Source organism: Nuphar pumila, chromosome 8 (genome assembly GCF_984573655.1).
Source record: "Nuphar pumila chromosome 8, dmNupPumi1.hap1.1, whole genome shotgun sequence".
NCBI lineage: Eukaryota > Viridiplantae > Streptophyta > Magnoliopsida > Nymphaeales > Nymphaeaceae > Nuphar > Nuphar pumila.
Window position 1 is genome coordinate 125,359,171 of NC_143256.1, and position 21,082 is coordinate 125,380,252.

General features: G+C 40.0%; 1 protein-coding gene across 1 annotated transcript; it reads right to left on the reverse strand.

Moving 5' to 3' along the window:
* Positions 1 to 18,415: 18,415 nt before the first annotated feature.
* Positions 18,416 to 21,082, reverse strand: LOC149830620 (G-type lectin S-receptor-like serine/threonine-protein kinase SD2-5). The gene has a single exon (XM_090015498.1). It carries the CDS (start codon positions 21,080 to 21,082, stop codon positions 18,416 to 18,418), a length of 2,667 nt encoding a protein of 888 aa, XP_089871624.1.

Below are 21,082 nucleotides of genomic sequence, written 5' to 3' on the forward strand. Positions count from 1 at the left end.
ATCGTTTCACCTGAAGCTTATCTAGAATAAGAGAATCATTCTAGATAAGGCCCTGATACAGTGCAATCTCAACCGTTAGAGGAAGAGTGGGCTCTCCTCTATCTTTAACGGGTGAAAAAACTCTGTGAAACATGGGCACGGTTACTAACATCTCCCACTTGGCCATGTGAAACAAAAAACTAGATATAGGTTTTAGCCTCCCACTATTAGAGTGTTTTCCTTGCATTAATATCCTAAAATGACTTATATATTTGAGTTTCTCATCCAGACATATGTCTATATTAGACATATCTTAATCCTATACACGATACATGTTTTGAAAATATTTCCTCTGATATACTCTTTGTTAACGGATCAACAATCATATCAGATGTAAGCAAGTAGCTGACTTTGATTTCATTTCTTTTAATCATATCATGAATATAATTGTATTTTACCATTATATGTTTACTTTTTAAATTATCAGCTCCACTCTTCATAAAAGAGATGACAGCCTGATTATCATAAAAAATCTGGACTAGCCCATTGGTTATTTTCTACTTTAAATCACTAATGAAGTAGCTTATCCAAACAACAAATGTGGCAGCTACATTACATGCAATATATTCAGCTTCCTGAGTAAATTGTGCTACACAACCTTGTTTTTACAAGACCAGAAAATTGCACCACCTCCCAGGAGGAAAACAAATGCAGAAGTGGATTTACTATCATCCCTGCTGCCTGCAAAGTCAGCATCAGAATATTCAGTTAATTCTAAAGAATCACCTTGAAAACATAATTTCAGGTTTATAGTTCCTTTCAAATATCGAAATATTCTTTTTACTGCTTGCCAGTGTGGCCAACCAGGATTACTCTAGTAGCGACTAACAAAGCCCACAGCAAAGCTGATATCTGGCCTAGTGTAAAGCATAACATACATCAAGCTTCCGACAGCTTGAGCATAGAGGACATTTAGTCTTTCTTGTCCATCACCTGGACTATCATTTTTACTCAACTTAACACATTTTACTACAAGTGTTCTAACTGGCTTATGATCACTCATTTTGAATTTCTTGAGTATATGATTTAAATATCTTTCTTGACTCAAGCTTAAAAGTTTGGAGCTTTTATCTTGAGTGATTTTAATTCCAAGAACATAGGATGCTTCTCTCATGTCTTTCATTTCAGATTGTGAATTTAACCATGACTTAGTTTTGACAATCATATCATTGTCATTTCCAGTCAAAAGAATGTCATCCACATATAATGAGAGAATAACAAATTTATTTCCACTTTTCCAGACATAAACACAGTGGTCAAACTTATTTGCCACAAATCCTAATAATGTAATAGCCTTATGAAACTTTAAGTACCACTGACGTGGTGATTGCTTGAGTCCGTATAGGGATTTTTTCAACTTATATACTTTATCTTCTTTGTCTTTTATTGTATAGCCTTCAGATTGCTCCATAAAAATGGGTTTCTTAAGCTTACCATTAAAAAAGGCGGTTTTAACATCCATTTGATGTAGATATAGGTCGTAGTGAGCTACTATTGCAAGAATTATCCTTATCGAGGCAAATTTTGCAACTGGCGAGTATGTATCAATATAATCTAATTATTCTTTTTGAGAAAAACTCTTAGCAACTAATCTTGCTTTAAATTTGTCAATGCTGCCATCATATTTGAATTTCTTCTTTAATACCCATTTACAACCAATGGCTTTCATTTCCTCAGGTAAATCAACTAATTCTCAGATCTGGTTTTTCTCAATGGATTCAATTTTCTCGTCCATGGCTTTTACCCAGTCTGTTGACTCACATGAGTTTATTGCCTCACTGTATGACAGGTTATCTTCCATGTCATCTATGTCTAAAGCATAACATAGTTCCTCTGATAGATAGACAAAATAGTCATCTATAGGTTGTTGTATGTCAGTTGAATCATATTGTAGATCAAGATGATCATCTTTATTTATTTATAGAATAACTTCTTTCATGTTTTGATCTTCCAAGAAGATAACATCTCTACTTTCGATTAAACCCTTATCTGGGTGATAAAATCTATAACCATTAGATCTTTTGGGATATCCGATAAAAATACATCTTATAGATCTGGTATCCAGTTTATCCCTTGATCGTTCTATAACTTTTATATGAGCTACAAAACCCCATCTTCGAATGTGACAGAGAGTAGGTTTTCTTCTTGTTCATGACTCATAAGGGGTTGTGACAATAGCTTTACATGAAACTCTATTTAAGACATATATTGTTGTATGTAAGGCTTCTCCCCAAAATACTTTAGGTAAAGAAGAGTTAGATAACATACATCTAACTATATCAAGAAGAGTCTTATTAAATCTTTCAGCCACACCATTTTTTTGAGGTGTGTCCGAAGTAGCAGTTTGCGGTCTGATCCCATTGGCTTTGCAATATTCTGTAAATTCAATTGAGATATATTCTCCTCCCCCCCCCCCCTCCAATCAAACCGTAAAACTTTAATCTTTCTATCAAGTTGATTTTCAACTTCTTGACGATATTCTTTAAATTTATCTAATGCTTCAGATTTATAAGTTATAAGATAAACATAATTGTACCGAGAGAAATCGTCAAGAAAAGATATAAAGTACTGCATTCCTTTATGCATTGGAGTCCTAAAGGGACCACATATGTCTATGTGTATGATTTCTAATAATTGAGATGCTCTAGTGACATTTTGTGGGAATGGTTTTCTTGTCATTTTTCCATAAATACAATATTCACATCTATGGAATGAAGATTCATCAAAGTCTGGTATTAATTGTAATTCAACAAGTTTTTTCATCTTTTTTAAGTTAATATGACCAAGTCTTTGGTGCCATACATTTACATCCACATTAAAGACAATATCAATATAAACAAAAGTCAAAGTAATTTTATTCATGTTTGAGTCACAAATTTTAAACAAGCCCTGATTCTGATCAAAGACCCCATCAAACAGGACTCGACCATATTTTTCTATAGTGACCTTCCATGGTAAGAAACGAACTTCAAAGCCCTTGGCAACCAAGGCCGGGACATATACTAGATTACGTCTTATTGATGATACAAACAGGGCATTGGACAATAAAACATTATTTTTGGCGGTTTCAATCCGATATGTCCCAACACCCATAACATCAGAGTAGGTATTGTTGCCTATGTACACTCGATGTTCACCAGGTTTGTAATCGATCATGTCCATCATCCTCTCCTTTGTCATAGCAATATGTCATGTTCCCCAGAGTCCACCCACCAACCGAAAAGAGCTTGGTCCACATAAGAGCATTCCGATATCACACTGATAATATCTCGCCTCTCCTTTTGCTTATTGCTTCCATTGTTTATGCCAGTGTGATTATTTGTCCGGCTCCTGCAATCTCTCTTGAATTGTCCAGGTTTTCCACACTTGAAGTACTTCACCTGTGAGGCGGCTAACTGCGGCATGCGAAATGTTGGACCATTTCTCTTATTAGATTTGTCATTACCTTTAAAGTATTTCTTCTTGAATTGTGGGCATCTCGAAGGGTTATAGCCTCGAGAAGTGTCATCTTTAGCAAAGTGTAATTCGCTCTTTCGGTCTTGTTGCATGTGTTGTTGCTCAATTTTTAGTTGAGTAGAAAGTTTTTCTAAGGTTAGATGTTTTGAATTTAACCTAAGAGCAGTTTGTATCATCTTCCAAGAGGATGGTAAACTATGCAGAATTATGGGTATCTGCATCCGGTCAAGAATCACATTCTCAACAATTGTCAGGTCTTTGGCTATAACTAGCATTCTGTTGACATGATCAACAACATTGTCATTCTCTTGCATACGGCATGAATTGTATTGTTCCAAGAGAAGTTGAATGTGTGTTTCTGAGGTTGTGTCATATTTCTTGAAGATAACGTCAAACATAGATTTTGCTGTAGGGTAATCCTCAAAAACCTTAATGAGATCACCATCCATATATGTTAACATGATGGTTCTGGCCAACTTGTTGTCCCTTTTGTATTTGGTGTATGAGGTTTTAACCTCGTCAGAAGCAATAAGACCAGGGTCACTTATTTCAGTAGTAAGGGCATTTTTATGACCTCCGGGGTCAGAACAAGAGGAATCCTCCTTTTCCAAATGTGAAAATTTGTACCATTGAGTTTATCAGTTTTAGCTAATTCAGTAGCACAAACTTTACTTGTCATTTTTCTGTTGTTGGTTTTTTTAATATGACATAACATGATAAGTTTAAGTCTAACAATCAACAAGCAAAATAATAAGAAAATATCAACCATGAATGCATAAAAGAACATGTTCATAATCAAAGGAAAATTCATGATCAATAGCTCAATTTCATGCAACAAAATAAAATGTATGGCAATCATGCTCTTTGATTTTAATTAAAATTGAGCTAATTTGCACACTTCAACCATTTTCTATAATTTCAAAAAAAGTTAGAGGAAAGATTTGCAAAAATAATCCTAAAAAAATAGGAACTAAAAAGGAACAAGGGGTTTAAAAAAAAAACAGAAAACTAACCCTATTTTGATTTTTTTTTCAAAATTGAGTTCTTTTCTGGAATTATCAGAAAAATAGGACTTCTGTTGTAATTAAAGGACACAGAAGGAATAATCAGGAAAGACAATGGTCTTATTCTAATTTTTACCTCATAAGGATATAAACGACAATTAAAGTAAATGCAAGGGTATTAATATAAATAAACTGAAAAAAGGATATGATCAGAATTTCTGAAAAAGACCAGAGGCAAAATGATAATTTTCCCTAGAAATCAGTATATAAGCCGATCCTTTTTCGAAAATCAACAGAAGAATCACGATGAAGCTTCTATTTGTTTGTTTGTTTTCAGTTTTTCAGCAGGGGAGAACGTTGTCGAACCGTTCGCCGGAGAGAAAAAAAATGGCTATGGTGTCGGATCTGCCCAGAGGTCGCTGAAGCAGGGGTCGCCGGTGTTGCAGCGGTGAAAAAAAAAAGAGTTCGAACCATTGTCGGTCTTTCGTCAAAAACATACAACAGCGGCGGACGGAGAGAAAACCTTCGGTCATACGCCAAAAAAAGAAAAGAAAAAGGTAGATTAGTGTTTTTTTAATGTTGTGACAGTCGATGAGAAGACGTCGATCGCCTTCGACTCGTTCATCGAAAACAAAAACGATAAAGGTACCCGGGCGCTGAAACAACCCAGAGAATGCCGAAGAGGTGTTGCCGGTGTAGCAGCGGAGAGAGAGAAAAGGTAATCCCCTTTCTTCTTCTGTGTTTTTTTTTTCGACAAAAAGAAAACCCACCGGTAGATCTCAAAAAAAAAAATTGTACGCTATTTTTCTTCAGATCGCCCGATGTCGGCAACCTTTTAAACGAAAACAAAGGTCGCTGGTGACTGGCGACCCTTTGACGAAAAAAAAAATGTGGTCGGGCGTCCCACTGTGTTGCTTTCTCCTCTTTTGAGGTTGCGATTTTGATTGATTTTTTTTGAGGTCGCCAGATACCGGCGACCTGTTTTTTTTTTTTTTTGTTGAGGTCACCTGCTGCAGGCGATCCTTTTTGTATTTAAAAAAAGAGAGATCCTGATCTCTTCTGCTTTTGATACAGAGGTCGAGGAATCAAACTTTACTTAAATGTTTTTATTTACTTATTTACCGAGGTTGCTGGATGCCGACGACCTTTTTGTTTAAAAACAAAGATGCTCTTCCTCTTCTCTTTTTTGTTTCTTTTTCTCGAGACCCTCTGAAACCTTATCCAGATCCCAGATGGGGTCTGCCCCCCCCCCTTTTTTTATACTTTGAGAAAAAAAGAAAAACGCCGATCTCTCCTTGAGACCACAAAATAATAGTTGTGAACATACATTTTAATGATGGTTAAAGAAAGGAGAAGGGAGGTTTGCTCTGTATCAAATGGCTTTGATATAACATATGTGATTTTAATAAGGTATTTGAGATTTTTATAATAACATAATTTTTTGTACGCTTCTTGAGGATCGCAAGAAAATATGTGTGAATATGAAATTTAAGTAAAATTTTGCCTTAGGTGATGAGCAAAGCAATATATCGCACGAACTTCGTGAGGTTCACTTGTGCGAAGGATAAAAAGGTCTTAATTTTTTTTTCTTATTTTTTATTTTAAGCAACAAGCGGATTTAAAAAAAAATTAAGCATTTGGAAAAATATGTCATATTTGTCATCCATAATCATTTTTTGAACAAAAAGTTAAAGAAAAAATCAATGTTTTAATTTCCAATTACTAACTCCCAAACGTATGAGATTAACAAGTAAATAACATTTTCTGAAAGAATCAAATGATTCTCTATTGCTCAAATGTATGTGATAATTTTTTCTCTTAATAAAGTTAAACAAATCTAGTTTTTCTTAATTGGATTTAGTGTTGGATGTAAAAATCAAGCCAACTGAATTGAATCCAGTTTTGAAAATAATATCTGAACCTGACTGAAACCCGCTCAGTTATTCAGAATTGATTGGATTCAAAGTGCTTTACAACGCCGTACCCAAATTTGACATGAATATTCTTTATTATGCATAAAAAACTGAAATTGACAGGTGCCTAAAAACCTCTTCAATCAAGATTTTGGCAAGATCTATTGCACCTTACATGAGGAAGGATCAGGTGCAATGTGATTGGACACTTTTAGTAAGTTGCGGCACCTGAACACACCCACCAACCGTGGGATACAACGGATGGTGGGTGATGAGGCTTAGTGGCATACTTAAAGTTAACAATCATATTATACTTGATCTCAGTTTTTTGATGGCGAGAAAGCCTCGTCAAAGCAAAGAAAACCCTGGGTGAGACCCATGACTACCTTGCCTTATGTGGCCCACATAATCTCAATTTAGCTTACACTAATTTGCACGTGGCAAGTTTTTTTTTTAATAAGCAAGTCAGGGTTAATCCCAACCGAAGCGTGGTGACTCCCTAAGGGCAACGAGTAAGCCCACAAAGTTTTAAGTTGCCAGAACAATGTTCTTAAGTATGGCACTTGGGGGTGGTTTCTGTAGAGGTTGGCGCAGTGGAAGGACCTCCGCTGACAACAGCAACAGAAAAGAAAGAAAAAGGAAAGTGAAAGTTGTTAGAGACTTGAAGGTTTTCTTCGAAGGCCTCTCTTTCTACAGAGTTGGTTTCGCTGTGTGTATGTATGTATTAGGGGCCGAGTCCCATGAATATATATAGCCTTCGGTTTCCCTCTCTCGGCTCAACAGTCGGTTGAAAGAATCACGGTGAGTCCAATGTTTTTGATAAATCAAAATACGAATTTTGAATAAAAGGTTTGTTTTGAAAACTGACTCTACTTATCCATGAACATGCCTACTCATGGATAAGCACAACGTGCAACGCATGGCCACACGCACCAACATCTCCCACTTGGACATGAGATTGCTCAGTTTGCTCCCACTATTGTGGGCTTCCTTGAACTAATTATGGATTTTTCGTTAAGGATTTCCTTCGTAATCATACATATCTTAATCTCATACGGGCAACATGCTTGGTAAACAAGTTTTTTGCAATGCCCTTAGTTAAGGGATCAGCTACCATATCCAAAGTAGGAAGGTAGTCCACAGTTATTTTAGTATTTTCAATCATATCATGTATGTAGTGATATTTTACCATTATATACTTGCTCTTGGAGCTATCAACTCCACTTTTCATTAGAGCAATAACAACTTGATTACCAGAGTATATTTGTATAGGTTTACATAATAGAACTATCTTTAAGTCTTTAATGAACCTGTTAATCCATACTGCAAATGTCGCTATTGCATTACACACGATATACTCAGCCTCTTGAGTATGCTAAGCCACATAGCCTTGTTTCCTACAGGACCACGCAACAGCTCCTCCTCCAAAGAGGAAGATGTAGCCAGAAGTAGATTTGTTGTCATCTTTGCATCCTGCAAAACCAACATCAGAGTATCCAATCAAATTAAGGTTGTCAGCTTGAAAGCTCAGTTGCAGCCTTTTAGAACCTTTTAGGTATCAAAATATTTTCTTTACAGCTTGCTAGTGAGGCCATCCTAGATTACTTTGATATCTGCTAACAAGACCTACAGCAAAGCTTATGTCAGGTCTTGTACATAGCATCACATACATTAAGCTTCTAACAGCCTGTGCATAAGGAATTTCAAGACTTGGTTGGCCCTCACCAGGACAATCACTTTTACTTAAGTTTACTTCTTTTGCAACTAGAGTTTCAATAAGTTTGGAGTCATGTGTTCTATATATTTTAGAATATAGTCAATGTACCTTTCTTGCCTTAAACAGAGAGTCCTTGAATCTTTGATTCAGATGATTTTAATTCCTAAGATATAAGAAGCTCCACCCATATCTTTCATTTCAAAGTTGATATATAATCATTTCTTAGTGTTGATTATCTTTTCATTATCATTTTCAGTCAGCAAAATATCGTCAACATATAATGATAGGATACAGAAAAGACTCTCACTTTTCCATACATATACACAGTGGTCTAACTGATTTGGTTCGTATCCAATCTTTGTTATGGATTTATGAAAAAACAAATACTATTGTCTTGGTGATTGCTTTAACCCGTACAAGGATTTTTTTAACTTGTACATTTTATCATTATTTATCAAATAACCTTCTGGCTGGGTCATATATATATTTTCTTTTAAGTCACCATTTAGGAAGGCAGTCTTTACATCCATCTTCTATATGTCCAGGTCATGATGAGCAACTATAGATAATATTATCCTGATGGACATAAATTTAGCAACTGATGAATAGGTTTTCATATAATCAATCCCTTCCTTTTGAGAAAAACCTTTTGCAACTAGTCTTGCTTTAAATTTGTTTATAGATCCATCAACTTTATATCTTTTTTTAAGAACCCATTTACAACCAACCAATTTTCTTCCTTTAGAAAGATCAGATAAGTCCCAAACTTGATTCTTTTCAATGGATTCAATTTCTTTATCCATAGCCCTTTTCCATTCTAATTTCTCTTTTGAATTAATTGCATTAGCATATGAGAGATTATCAATCAACTCATCAAGATCTACAGAATAGCAGAGTTCCTCACACAAATACACAGTAGTCATCCAAGTAGGATGGTAGAGCTTTAGACCTTTTACTACCACTTAGTTCTTGAGAAGTAGAGGGTTCAAAATCAGTTAGTTCATTGCCTAACTGTTCCACAGCTGGTTCATTACCTAATTGTTTCACAGCTGGTTCATTACCTAACTGCTCATTCTGATCATATAGCAAATCAAAGAGATCCTCAATTGGATCACCAGATTCATTGTTGAGATTTTTCAGAAACTCAACATCTCTACCCTCAATCAGTCCCAATCTTTGATGATACAATCTGTAGCCTTTTGATCATTTTGGATGACCAATAAAGATACATCTAGCTAATCTGTTATCCAATTTATCTATAGTTGGATCTAAGATTCTTACATGAGCTACAGATCCCCATCTCCTAAGATGATTTATGTCTGATTTCATACCAGTCCATCTTTCATATGGAGTTTTGGGGACAGTCTTACAAGGCACTCTATTTAAGGTATACATAGCTGTATTTACAGCTTCACCTCAAAAAAAATGGGTAGATGAGGACTTGCCAACATGGATCTAACTATGTTCAAGAGAGTTCTATTACACCTTTCGGCAACACCATTTTGTTGCGTTGTCCTTGGCACGATTCTTTGCCTATTAATGCCAAGATCTTTGCAATAATTGCAGAACTCATTTGGGGTGTATTCACCACCTCTATCAGATCTCATAATTTTAATGTATCTACCAAGTTGTCTTTCAACTTCATTCTTATATTCTTTGAATTTTTCAAGTGCTTCTGATTTATTTATGATGAGATACAAATATCCATATCTAAAGAAATCATAAAAAAATGTTATAAAGTATAACATGCCACTATGAGTTTGGACTCTAAAAGGTCCGCAAATGTCTGTATGAATTATTTCTAATAGTTCAGTGACTTGAATAGCATTATGTGAAAAGAATTTTCTTGCCATCTTTTCAAAAATACAAGATTCACACTTTTTAAAGTGAGATTCATTAAAGTTAGAGATTATTCCTTGTTGTGCCAGATTTTTCATTTTCTTTAGGCTTATATGCCCAAGTCTTCTATGCCATGCATTCACATCAATAACTAAAGCACAATCAATATACAAAGAAAATTTTTCTTTATTCTCGAATAATTTAAACATCCGATGTTCTCTTTCAAATTTACCCTTAAACAAGATTCTACCATGTTTCCCCATAGTGACCTTTCTAGGGATAAAACAGACCTCAAAACCTTTTCCAGTCAAGGTTGGTACAGACACAAGGTTTCTTCTCATTGAAGAGACATAAAGAACATCTTTAAGCAACACACTAGTCCCTCCCACATTGAGTTTGTAGGACCTGACTCCTAGAACATCACTATAGGAGTTGTTGCTCATATAGACCTTGTGCTCACCTGGTCCTAGCTCTTTGAGATCCACAGCTCTATCAGTGGACTTGGCTATGTGTCGAGTAGCTCTAAAGTCCACCCACCACCCTGAGAGTTCTTTATTAACAAAGTGGCATTCAGATACAACACAAACGACTTCTTTTTCGTCATTCTTTTTGTTTGAGTTGTTGTTGTATCTCCCACCATTCCAGTTGCTCCTATTGTTAGGAAAATTTGTCCTGCAGTTCTTCAGAATGTGTCTCATCTTGCCACACTTGAAACATTTGACTTGTGAGCCTTTGTTGTCTTGAGGTTTGAAACCTGTACTTTGTCCTTTATGGAACTTGCCATTACCCTTCTTCTTAAAGTTATTAAGCTTAATAGGTACTCGGCTATGAGACGGTGTGTCTTGGACCACCATCAACTCAGACTTCATTTTTTTAGTCATGTGCTCTTGTTCTATGGCTAATTGCAGGGGCAACTCAGTCGAGTTTAAATTCTTTGAATTTATTCTTAACGCAGTGGTCACCATTTTTCATGAATGTGGGAGGCTATTCAGTATAGTGGACACCTGCATTCTATCTGGAATTACATTTTCAACAATGGCTAGGTCTTTAGCCATGACCAACATCTTATTTACGTGGTATGAGTTGTATTATTCGAGCAGTAACTGTATGTGGACTTCGGATGTGGTGTCATATTTGGTGGCTATTGCCTCCATCATCTCCTTGACGGTCTTATAATCTTCAAAGACTTTGATCAAATCATCGTCCAGGTAGGTGAGCATGACGGTTCTTGTCATCAGATCATCTTTTTGAAACTTTTTGAATTTAATTACTTTTTCTTGAGTTGAATCGTCATTTGGTTTTTCTACAGACATATTTCAGTCCTTCCAAGGTTAGAGCTAAAGGGATCCGCCTTTTCCAAACAGGAAGGTTGGTCCCGTTTAGCTTGTTTGTTTTCACTAGTTTGAAGGCGCAAACACGACTAACCATTTAATACTAAAAAATTATATTTAATTTATTTATGGCAAGTTAGCACAAAGAGACAAAAGGAAGATCTCGTCAGTTTAATCTGAGAACATGTTTCTAATTTTAAATAGACCTATTTTTAGGTCTTAAAAAAAAATAAATGAGTTTTTTAAATTAATAGGAACATAGTTTTTTGAAAATTAAAATTAGTTCCAGGTATTAAAAGGGAAATATCATAATTTTTGATAAGTTTTCAAAATTTTCAAAGTCGCAGTCCCGTTTTAGTAAATATTTTTGAAAAAGAATGCGAGTTACAAATACACTTATTTTAACCCATTTTCTGAAATATTTTAAACTTCCAGGGGTAACAGGGTCTTTTTACCCCTTGGGCTATTTAAGACATGACCCCTTCGAAACTGACTTATAATTCATCGGGTTTTTCTCTCTCTTCTTCGTGGGAGCTCCAAAGCGATCAGTGGCAATATTGATGATTTTCGGCCGTTCTCCGGTGGTGATGGGCCGACTCTTAGGTTGGGTTTGATCTTCTCAGCGCAGGCTCCCTCTGACAGAAAACCCACGGTTGTTCTTCTGTCGAAGCTATCAGAAAATTCGAGAAGCTGATTTTCTGGCTGATCTCCGGTGGCGATGACCCGACTCTCTGGTTGGGTTTACTCCTCTCGTTGCAGGCGCCCTCAGACACAGACCCGAGGTCTTTTCTTACGACAGAGCTTCCTTGGAAGACAAAACAATCAAAAGTTTTTCGGCCATTCTCGGACGGCAATGGGTCGACTTCCTATTTGGGTTTGCTTCCCTTGACGTAGGCTTCCTCTGCGTGCAAACTCGAGGCCAAACAGTGGCCCAAAATCGATTTTCCTTGTAGCTTGGGGTTTTTCCCTTTTCTGTTTTCTGTTTTTCAGATTCTGTGTTTTTGTGTGATTTTTTTTAGATAGAGAGCGATAGAAAAAGGTCGAAGGCCTTTTACCCTTGTTCGATCGGTGCTGCCCAAAAAAATGACAGGCGACCGGAACCTTTTTCGATGACAGAACATCTTCTAATTTTTTTTTCGGTCTGTCTCTCTGTTTTCCTTTTTTTTTTAGAGACGAACAGGTAAGGAAGGATCACCTCTTTCAGGAAGAAGGCTGAGACTCTAATTTCTGGCAGACAAAGTAAAGAAAATTGAGTCTCTGTTTCTCAGTTTGGATTTTCAGAGACAAAGAGGAAGCACATAAGAAGAAAGGAGAGCAATAACTCTTACCTGATTAAAGCTTCTTTCTCCTTTTTTTTTTCTTTGCAGATTGAAGGTTGTAGAGATTGGTGAGCGTCTTCGAACCTCTGCTTTGCTACCACTGTAGAGGTTGGCACATCGGAAGGACCTCCAGTGACAGTAGCAGCAGAAAGAAAGAAAAAAAAAAGTGAAAGTTGTTAGAGACTTGGAGGTTTGCTTCGAAGGCCTCTCTTTCTAGAGAGTTGGTTTCTGTGTGTGTATGTATGTATTAGGGGTCGAGTCTCATGAATATATATAGCCTTCGGTTTCTCTCTCTCGGTTCAACAGTCGATTGAGAGAATCACGGTAAGTCTGGTATTTTTGATAAATTAAAATACGAATTTTGAATAAAAGGTTTGTTTTGAAAATTGACTCTGCTTATCCATGAGCAGACTTACTCATGGATAAGCATAACGTGCAATGCATGGCCACACGCACCAACAGTTTCTCCGTGTAAATATAAAAAAAAAGTCATGGTTAGGCAGACTCCTGTCAATTAAAAAAAAAGTTTTTACTCATTGATATCGAACTCTTGACATCCCAGCACTGAGTGATGTTGACAAGCCCTCCTACCATATGAGCAGAGCCCTCGCAGTACAGCCCTCCTATGGCGATTTTGCAGCCCTAGGTGATAACAATGTTAATGTACTTTTAACCCTTTCGAAAGTTATTATTTAATTGCATTTTTCCTTGCTTCATTAAAAAAGAAAAGTGGTGCGCATAATTTTGATATCATCTGACTATATGATTAAGAAAAGTCACTATCAATATATATCATGTGTATAACCGGTATTTCATGTGGCAAAAGAAGTTTTTTCCTCTTGAAAGAAAAAGTTTTTTTTTTTAAAATGATCACCATACATTTTGATCCCGTTTTAGTATATCCACCGAAGTTTTTCTATTTTTCTGAACCCCCAACCCCCCATATGGTACTTTAGGATAAGCGAGCAACCCATGAGTAAGACCCCCATAAAACTTATACGTTGAAAATGATAATTTTACCATTAAAACTACTTAAAGTCGAATCCAATCGGTTGCAAGGCCTGGCAGCATAGGCAAGGAATCTCTTATTTAGGTGAAAATCTACTGCTATTTTTCTAGAATTTTCCTTCTGTTTTTTTTTTTTTGAAAAGGCAAGCTCGGGTTAGGGAGGTTGGTTCATATGATCGGGCCGAACACAATAAATTTGAGATGGGATCAGGTCAGAGTGAGCTTCCCAAGATGAATAACATCCAAACCTGCACAAATGAGATGCCTATCACCTGGATGGGTCCCACTCTTTTTCCCCGATGTCATTCTGCTTCCAATGGACGTCATCTGAATGGTCACAGTGAGCCTTATTCATCATTTGATGGGTGTGGTTTATTTTTAAGATGAACGACATCCAAGGCACCTCTGGTGGTGTTATGTTGGAGGTGCCATTGACCTGATCCTCTCTCATTAAATTTGCTCGGCCCTTTTGAAGGGCACCCATGTGTGAGACCCTTACTTAAAGAAGGGTGGGGCAGCCAGTGGTTGGGGCTGATGTGTTCGGCCCCGAACAGTATTGGATATGCTAACCGGTTTAGGCAAATTATTCAACACACTAGATATAGATATTGACGGCTATTGAACTTTTTTTCTTTTATGAACGGATTATAAGGCCCCTTCCTTTCAGTAGGCAAGCTCTACTGGTGGCTATACAACCAGGCAGATACTAGTGGCGTTCGAACTTGCAGCAATCCATCACATAGTAACTTGCACAAACTACTACCAAATCCACAGAGCCCCGTTGAGGGAGGGTCAGGTGCAATGTGATTGCACACTTTCAGTATGCTGCTGCGCATGATCAGCCTCTGTTCTTTAGGATAGAGCCTGTCAGCTGTAGGGCCCAGCAGCAGATGGAGGGTGATCAAGTGCAGCAGCACACCCAAAGTGTACAATCACATTGCACCAGATCTTCCCTCGCCCCCGTTGGTATGGGTTTTGGACTTTAAACGTACCTTCACCCGGTGACATGCACAAGCCGCTCCTGCCAAACAGCAGAAACCTCATCGAAACTTTCTAGAATTTAAGAAAACAATTTAAGTGCACCCGCATCCCAACCCATTCATTTCACCAGGAATCAGTGTACAGATTTACATTATAATAATTTATTCCCCAGTTTTCCTATCAAAAAATCAAGAAGCAAATGAAATTCCATAAAAGTTTCGAGCTTTTTTTTTAGAAGAATTAAGAGTTATGAGTTTTATCTCAAAAACTTTAATCCCAATATTGAACACCACCACAGTTCTGCTATAAACATTACACTAAGCTAACCAACGGGGGCTCCGCTTGGTTGGTAGGATCCAGTGCACGTTTCCTTGTGGTGGGGCGTTGCAGGTTCAAACCCGAGTGGTACCTTGAATAATTACTGGTGGAAGTCTGCCTAACCCCAGCTTGCCTTTCAAACATAACGTCACACTAATCTAACAAGCTGTGTGAGAGAGAGAGAGATGTCAAGGATAATATGGGTGAGGAGAAGGGCATTTTTTTTTTAGTAGTGATGGTCATCAAGATATATTTGGTAGATTAGATGCAGCGTGTAAAGCACTCCAGAGACTGGTGGCTATGGGTGCACCTACTGAATAATATAACACAAATAATAATAATAATAATAATGTTGATAATGATTATACTAATAGTAATAATATTAGTATTATTAAACGGTAAAAGTATGGACTGGGTAGATTGCCCCGGTGACCATTGGGGTTCCAAACCCCTTCTCTCCCTCCCTCCAGTATCAGGGATGGGTTTAACCCTACTCTTTGGGAGATAGCAACTTTGTTTGTTGCACGCAATCTCTTGGGCTATAGTACTTGAGAGCAAATGGGTCAGGTTCGGTTGGACCTTCAATCTGAATCCAACACTTGCACAGATATGGATTTATCGGATAGGACTTTCGAGTTTAGGTACAGACCACAAATTTCGTCCAATCTACATCCAGATCCTGATCAAGTCGTATAATTTTGTATTTGAAAAAAAAAACGTTCAAATACTTTTTAGGGGAGAATTTGGTAACAGTGGTTCTCCAATGGGCTATATCTCACTATATAAGATATCCAAGATAAGGAAGGTAGTTCTTAAATTGTCACTAATCCAAAGACTACACAACCACTTTTCATTTTTTATGTGTGAATATATTGACTCAGTTCACAAGTGTTGGCTAGTGTTAGGTTTAGGATGTAGGAAAGTTCCTTTCATGTACCTCTAGAGCTAGATTATTTGGAGGTAGGTGAGGTTTAAAGAGGAAAAAATATTCTACCATATACTTGTGAGATTTGAATTAAAAAAGATTAATGTTGGCTACCCTGGTGGGTAGGTGTGTCAACGGGCCTGGTTTACCCGGACCCGACCAGAACCAAACACTATAGGGTCTGGGTATGGTGATAAATAAGAATACCTAATTGAAACCTGGGTCTGGAACCGAAGGTCCGATTAATACATAGACCCGAGTATAGTTTGTGAAATTTTATACCAGACTTGGACCTGACCCGAGTTCCCATTAAGACTCATAATTTTTCAATGTAAAAATGATTAAAAATATGGTTTTACTAAGTATGATCCGGGTTTGGTTCATGTAGTTCTTATTGGGTCCAGCTGGTAAGATTTGTTAGAATTTTGTGCCAATTCTCATGTAAAGTCTTTCTTTTACGTGGACACGACAATGACTTAATTAGATCTGAACCTGAAAAAAAAGTCCTTGTGTTTGTTCATTTTTCAAAGACAAAGACCTTTTTTTTTGTTTTTGTCATATATATATATATATATATATATATATATATATATGTGGTAAAAGGTAAAAGTAAGATGACCATCAAATGGTTGTTTTTTTTAAGGGATAGCATTTGCTACCCTCGTGATTAAAGAACCCGTGAGTTGTTTTTTTTAAGGGATAGCATTTGCTACCCTCGTGATTAAAGAACCCGTGAGTTGAAACTCATAGGAGGAGATTGTTCTGGCAAAATCTGATATCATGGATGAGTTCAGCATGGTCAAAATAGTCGGAATCAACTATTGTGTCATGATTTTTAAATATAAAAATATGTTTTTTTGAAGTTTAAAATTTTGGTACATTGTAGGCGGTTGATTTTTTAACTCTTTGTAAAATCTTATATATACGTCAGAATAACATGATACAAAAGTAAACATCTGGAGTGTTCAATGTGCCAAAAAACTGAAAAAAAAATAAAAATATTACATTTTTTTACCAGAAGATTTCTTACTCACTAGTAGGGACGAGTCGATCGGGTTTGGTTCGGACCCAGGTGGAACCAGGCTTGTAATAGACTGTGAAAAGAAACTGAGGCCCTGTGCTAGCATGGCACTTTCCCATAATGATGATTTGATGTTTGTTTCATTTTACTCTGTCCATAGTCCTCTCCTCTTATTTGATTAATCTATTGCATCCCCCACCAATGTGTATAGTGTAAGCTTTAAAGTGGTTTGATACAACGTGCTGTTAGAGTTAGAGCTAAGCTCTTTTTGAGATGAGGGAGAAACCAGTGCTTGGTTTGGGTGCCTCATCATAGCCACAAAGGTGCTATTTTTTACTGTGCCATTGTTTCTGTGGTGTAAATCTTTATGAGTACCCTTTTGGACCATGCATCATATAGTTTTAAGTTGGTTTCAGCCTTTGCAACAAGGGATCCCAGGTATCGAACTCTCGACATCCTTCAACTGAACGCCTTAAGCTAATATAGCTAGTCAGGTGTGTGGGTTCTTGTTGGTGCAGTTAAGGCTTAGCTTAGCCCAAAACAAAAGAAAATATCTACAAGGTTTTAAAATCTGAATTACATTCATTCACCATAAGAAAAGATAACCATTGAGGAGATTGCCTGAAGGGTGATGGCCTGAAAGGAAGGGTGCTTGGGACTGTCAATGGGTCGAGTGTCCAATCCATTAGGGTGTATCCAAACTCACCAAATAACTATGTCAGATTCATGTTCAGGTTTCATCGGATCATAAAAATGAAATCCGAAACCCAGATCTATCTAATTTAAGAAGCTTACTTTCACTAAATATTAAACAATCAGGTCAAGCCGAGTTAGGTAGGATATCTGAGAAAAATCATAGCCAAAACTCGACTGGTATATTACTTGGTTGACCGGAATCATACGTGAGCATTTTTTATGCCCATACCCCAGAATTCTTGTTGGTGTCAATGTGAGAGAGAAACTATGAATACATAGTTAATTTAGGGATGCAAATGGATCGGATCCAGATCAGCTAAATACATAAAAAAATTCAGATCTGTATAGTGTCTGAACAACCAAAAATGATAAAAGTTCCGTACTGGATCTGATCTGTTCGCACCCCTAGTTTGATTTTTTTTTATTTTACAAGTAAAAATTAATTTACTGGATCAATAATACGCCTATACTATAAAATAATCTCGTCCTCTGACATATGACATAGAGGATCCCATGTAGATACATCTAAACAGTTAATATCGGTTTACATCCTGGTAAAAACTTAAATTAATCTTAGCCATTGATTGGATGGTTAGGATTGAATGTAAGATGGATCCTATCATATGTCAAATGATGGGATCCGTAATCCCGTAAGACACATCAATCTTTTCTACAAGGGAATAAAGCAAGCAAGCAAACGTGCTGAAGGGATAATGTTATTAAATTATTAAAACACATTATTTACATAAAAAATTGTTCCCTCCTTTCCCACAACCCAACCAAAAGAAATTTCCACCATCAAAATTTTAGGCCAACTATCATCAACCACTGGATCTTCGGGTCCAACCTCATCTGGGTCCGGAAACCTCCATGCTGCAACGCACACAAAAGGAACTAAAGGGTCCGGAGCCATCGCCCACCGAACCCCGGACCAGGTCGTACCCGAAGGCCTCCAGGAAGCGGGGCGCCCTCTCCACCAGCCAAAGCGGCGGCGGCTCCACTTCGGCCTCCCCCAGCAGCATCTTCAGCACCATCCCCATGGAGGGCCTCCTGGTGGGCTCCTCCTGTATGCACCAGAAGGCCACCTTGGTCAACCTCACAGCCTCCTCCATCTCCCCCTCCCCCATCTGCAGCCTCCCGTCCACCACCTCGTCGAACCTCCCCTCCATCGCCTTCAGCATCGCCCACAACGGGAAGTAGCAGTGCCGGGGGTCCTCCGCCTCCGGTACGAAGTTCCGGCGCCCGGACACTAGCTCCAGCAGCACCATCCCGAAGCTGTACACGTCGCACTTCTTCGTCGCCACCGAGAACCGGATCCACTCCGGTGCGAGGTACCCCGGCGTCCCGCGCACCGCGGTCACGACCTGCGTGTTCTCGCCGGCATCATCGAGCAGCCGAGACAAGCCGAAATCTGACAGCTTCGGGCTGAACCGGTCGTCCAGGAGGATGTTCTGCGGCTTGATGTCCAGGTGCATGATCGGCTCGCGGCAGCCCTCATGCAAGTAAGCCAAGCCTCGAGCCGTGCCGACGGCGACTTTGTATCGTTGCCGCCAATTCAGCGTGACGCGTCTCGGCTCAGCTTCGGCTCCAACAGAGGATGAGCTCGGCTTCAGCTCGAACAGCCACTTGTCGAGCGAGCCGTTCTGCATGAGCTCGTAGACGAGGAGCCGGCGCCGGCTATCGGCGCAGAAGCCGCGGAGCCGGACAAGGTTTACGTGGGAGATGCTCCCGATGGTGGCCACCTCCGCCCGGAACTCGCGGCCTCCGCGGCCTAGTGTCTCAAGCTTCTTCACCGCCACAGGCGTTCCGTCCGATAATGTGCCGCCGAAGACGGTACCGAACCCCCCGGTGCCCAGCTTCCGGCTGAACCCGTCCGTGGCGTCGCGAAGCTCGGCGTAGGTGAATCTCGGCGGCAGCCCCGGCAGCGTCTTCAGGAACTCCTCCTCCTCCATCTCTTCCTTGTCTTCCTCATCGTCTTCTTCGTCCTTGCCGTCGGCAACCTGTTTCATGGTCAACCGCCGGTATGCGCATCTGAGAACCATGGCCACTAAAGCAACGCTTCCAATAGAAATTCCGGCAATTGCCGCTGCGCCGAGACCGGAGCGCGCTGACACTGGCTGTGGCGGAGAGGTGGCGTTCTGGACCTTGATTCCGGCATGGTACGACTCGTTCCCTGTATATTTCAGGGTGAAGACGTCGACAGAGATGAGGGAGCATTCGTTGGAAAAGTTCCGATAGAAGTAGGCGTGGCAGCCGCAGGCTGCTGCGCACAGCGACTCGCAGCCGGACTCGTCAGCCGTGTAATTATCTGGAGATGAGACTTCGTTGAGGAAGTAGTCGAAGGCCGGAATGTGGATGAAATGGGTGGCGGTCTGGCTGCCGGAGGTGCAATTGATCGGGTTCTTCGGCCTGCACCCAGCGGTGATGTCGCTGGCATCGATCTGGTTGAATTGGTCGCTGGAGTCAGCACCCGGGCAGCTGCATTGCCCGTTGCGGCAGAGTCCGTAGGGGCCGCAGAACGCCGGCATGTCGCAGAGATCGCCCGGCGGCACCAGCTGACGCTCTGGCGGCCATCTGCGCGACGAATTCGTGTTTCCCGGCGGCAACGCCGTGTAGGTCCGGAGGTTCCCGTCAGAGTCGAGGCGGAGGAACCCTTCGGTCGAGTCGTTCCGGTCTCCGGAGTCGAGAAACACCGACGCGTTCTTGAAGGAGCACGACTTGGACGAGTTTGTGATGACCCCGGAATAGTACAGAACCAGCGAGCTCCCTGTGAACTCCGCGTACGACTCAGCGGAGGAGGAGGAATTCGACGTGGCGAAGCAGGGGCGGACAGAGGAGGCCACGCCGGAGTCGGACGTCATCGGAAGAGTCATGTACGGCTCACCGGAATAGTACAGCACGGCGCCACCGAGATGCATTGTGAGAGTGTAACGGCCGGAAACGGCGTCGGAGATGGTGGCTCCCCGGCGGAGGGTCTGACCGGGGAGGAGCACGTCGGACGGATGGTCCCAGCTCTGCCAGATAACGTGGCGTTGGTTGGCGAGAGACACGTCGGACGTGTTGAACACCTGGAGGTTGCCGTTCTCGAGCATGCCGATCATCTTCGCGCCGGAGCCGCCGAGGGTTCCGGCGATGGCCCCGCCAGAATCCTTGAGGGTCAGGGTTGCATCGCCCGAGAGGCCCAAGGTGCAGTTTCCGGTGATGGGGTAGGAGGAGTTGAGGTACCAGACGGTAGTTGCGGGTAGGGAGGAGGCGGAGAAGACGACGGAGAGGAGGAAACTGGTGGAGTTGTTGAAGCGGAGGAAGCCGAGGGTGAAGGCGGAGCCGTTGCTGGCGATGGGTTTTCCGGCTGAGCCGGTCGCCGGGAAGAAGGTGCCACGGTCTGCGGCGATGGTGAGGTTGCCGGAGGATAGAGAGGAAGTCGTCCAGTTTGTGGGCAACACGAAGAGCGTGGCGAACGATGAGTTTATTAATACGAAGAGGAGGAAGAGGAGAGTGGTGGTGATGCTGCTCAT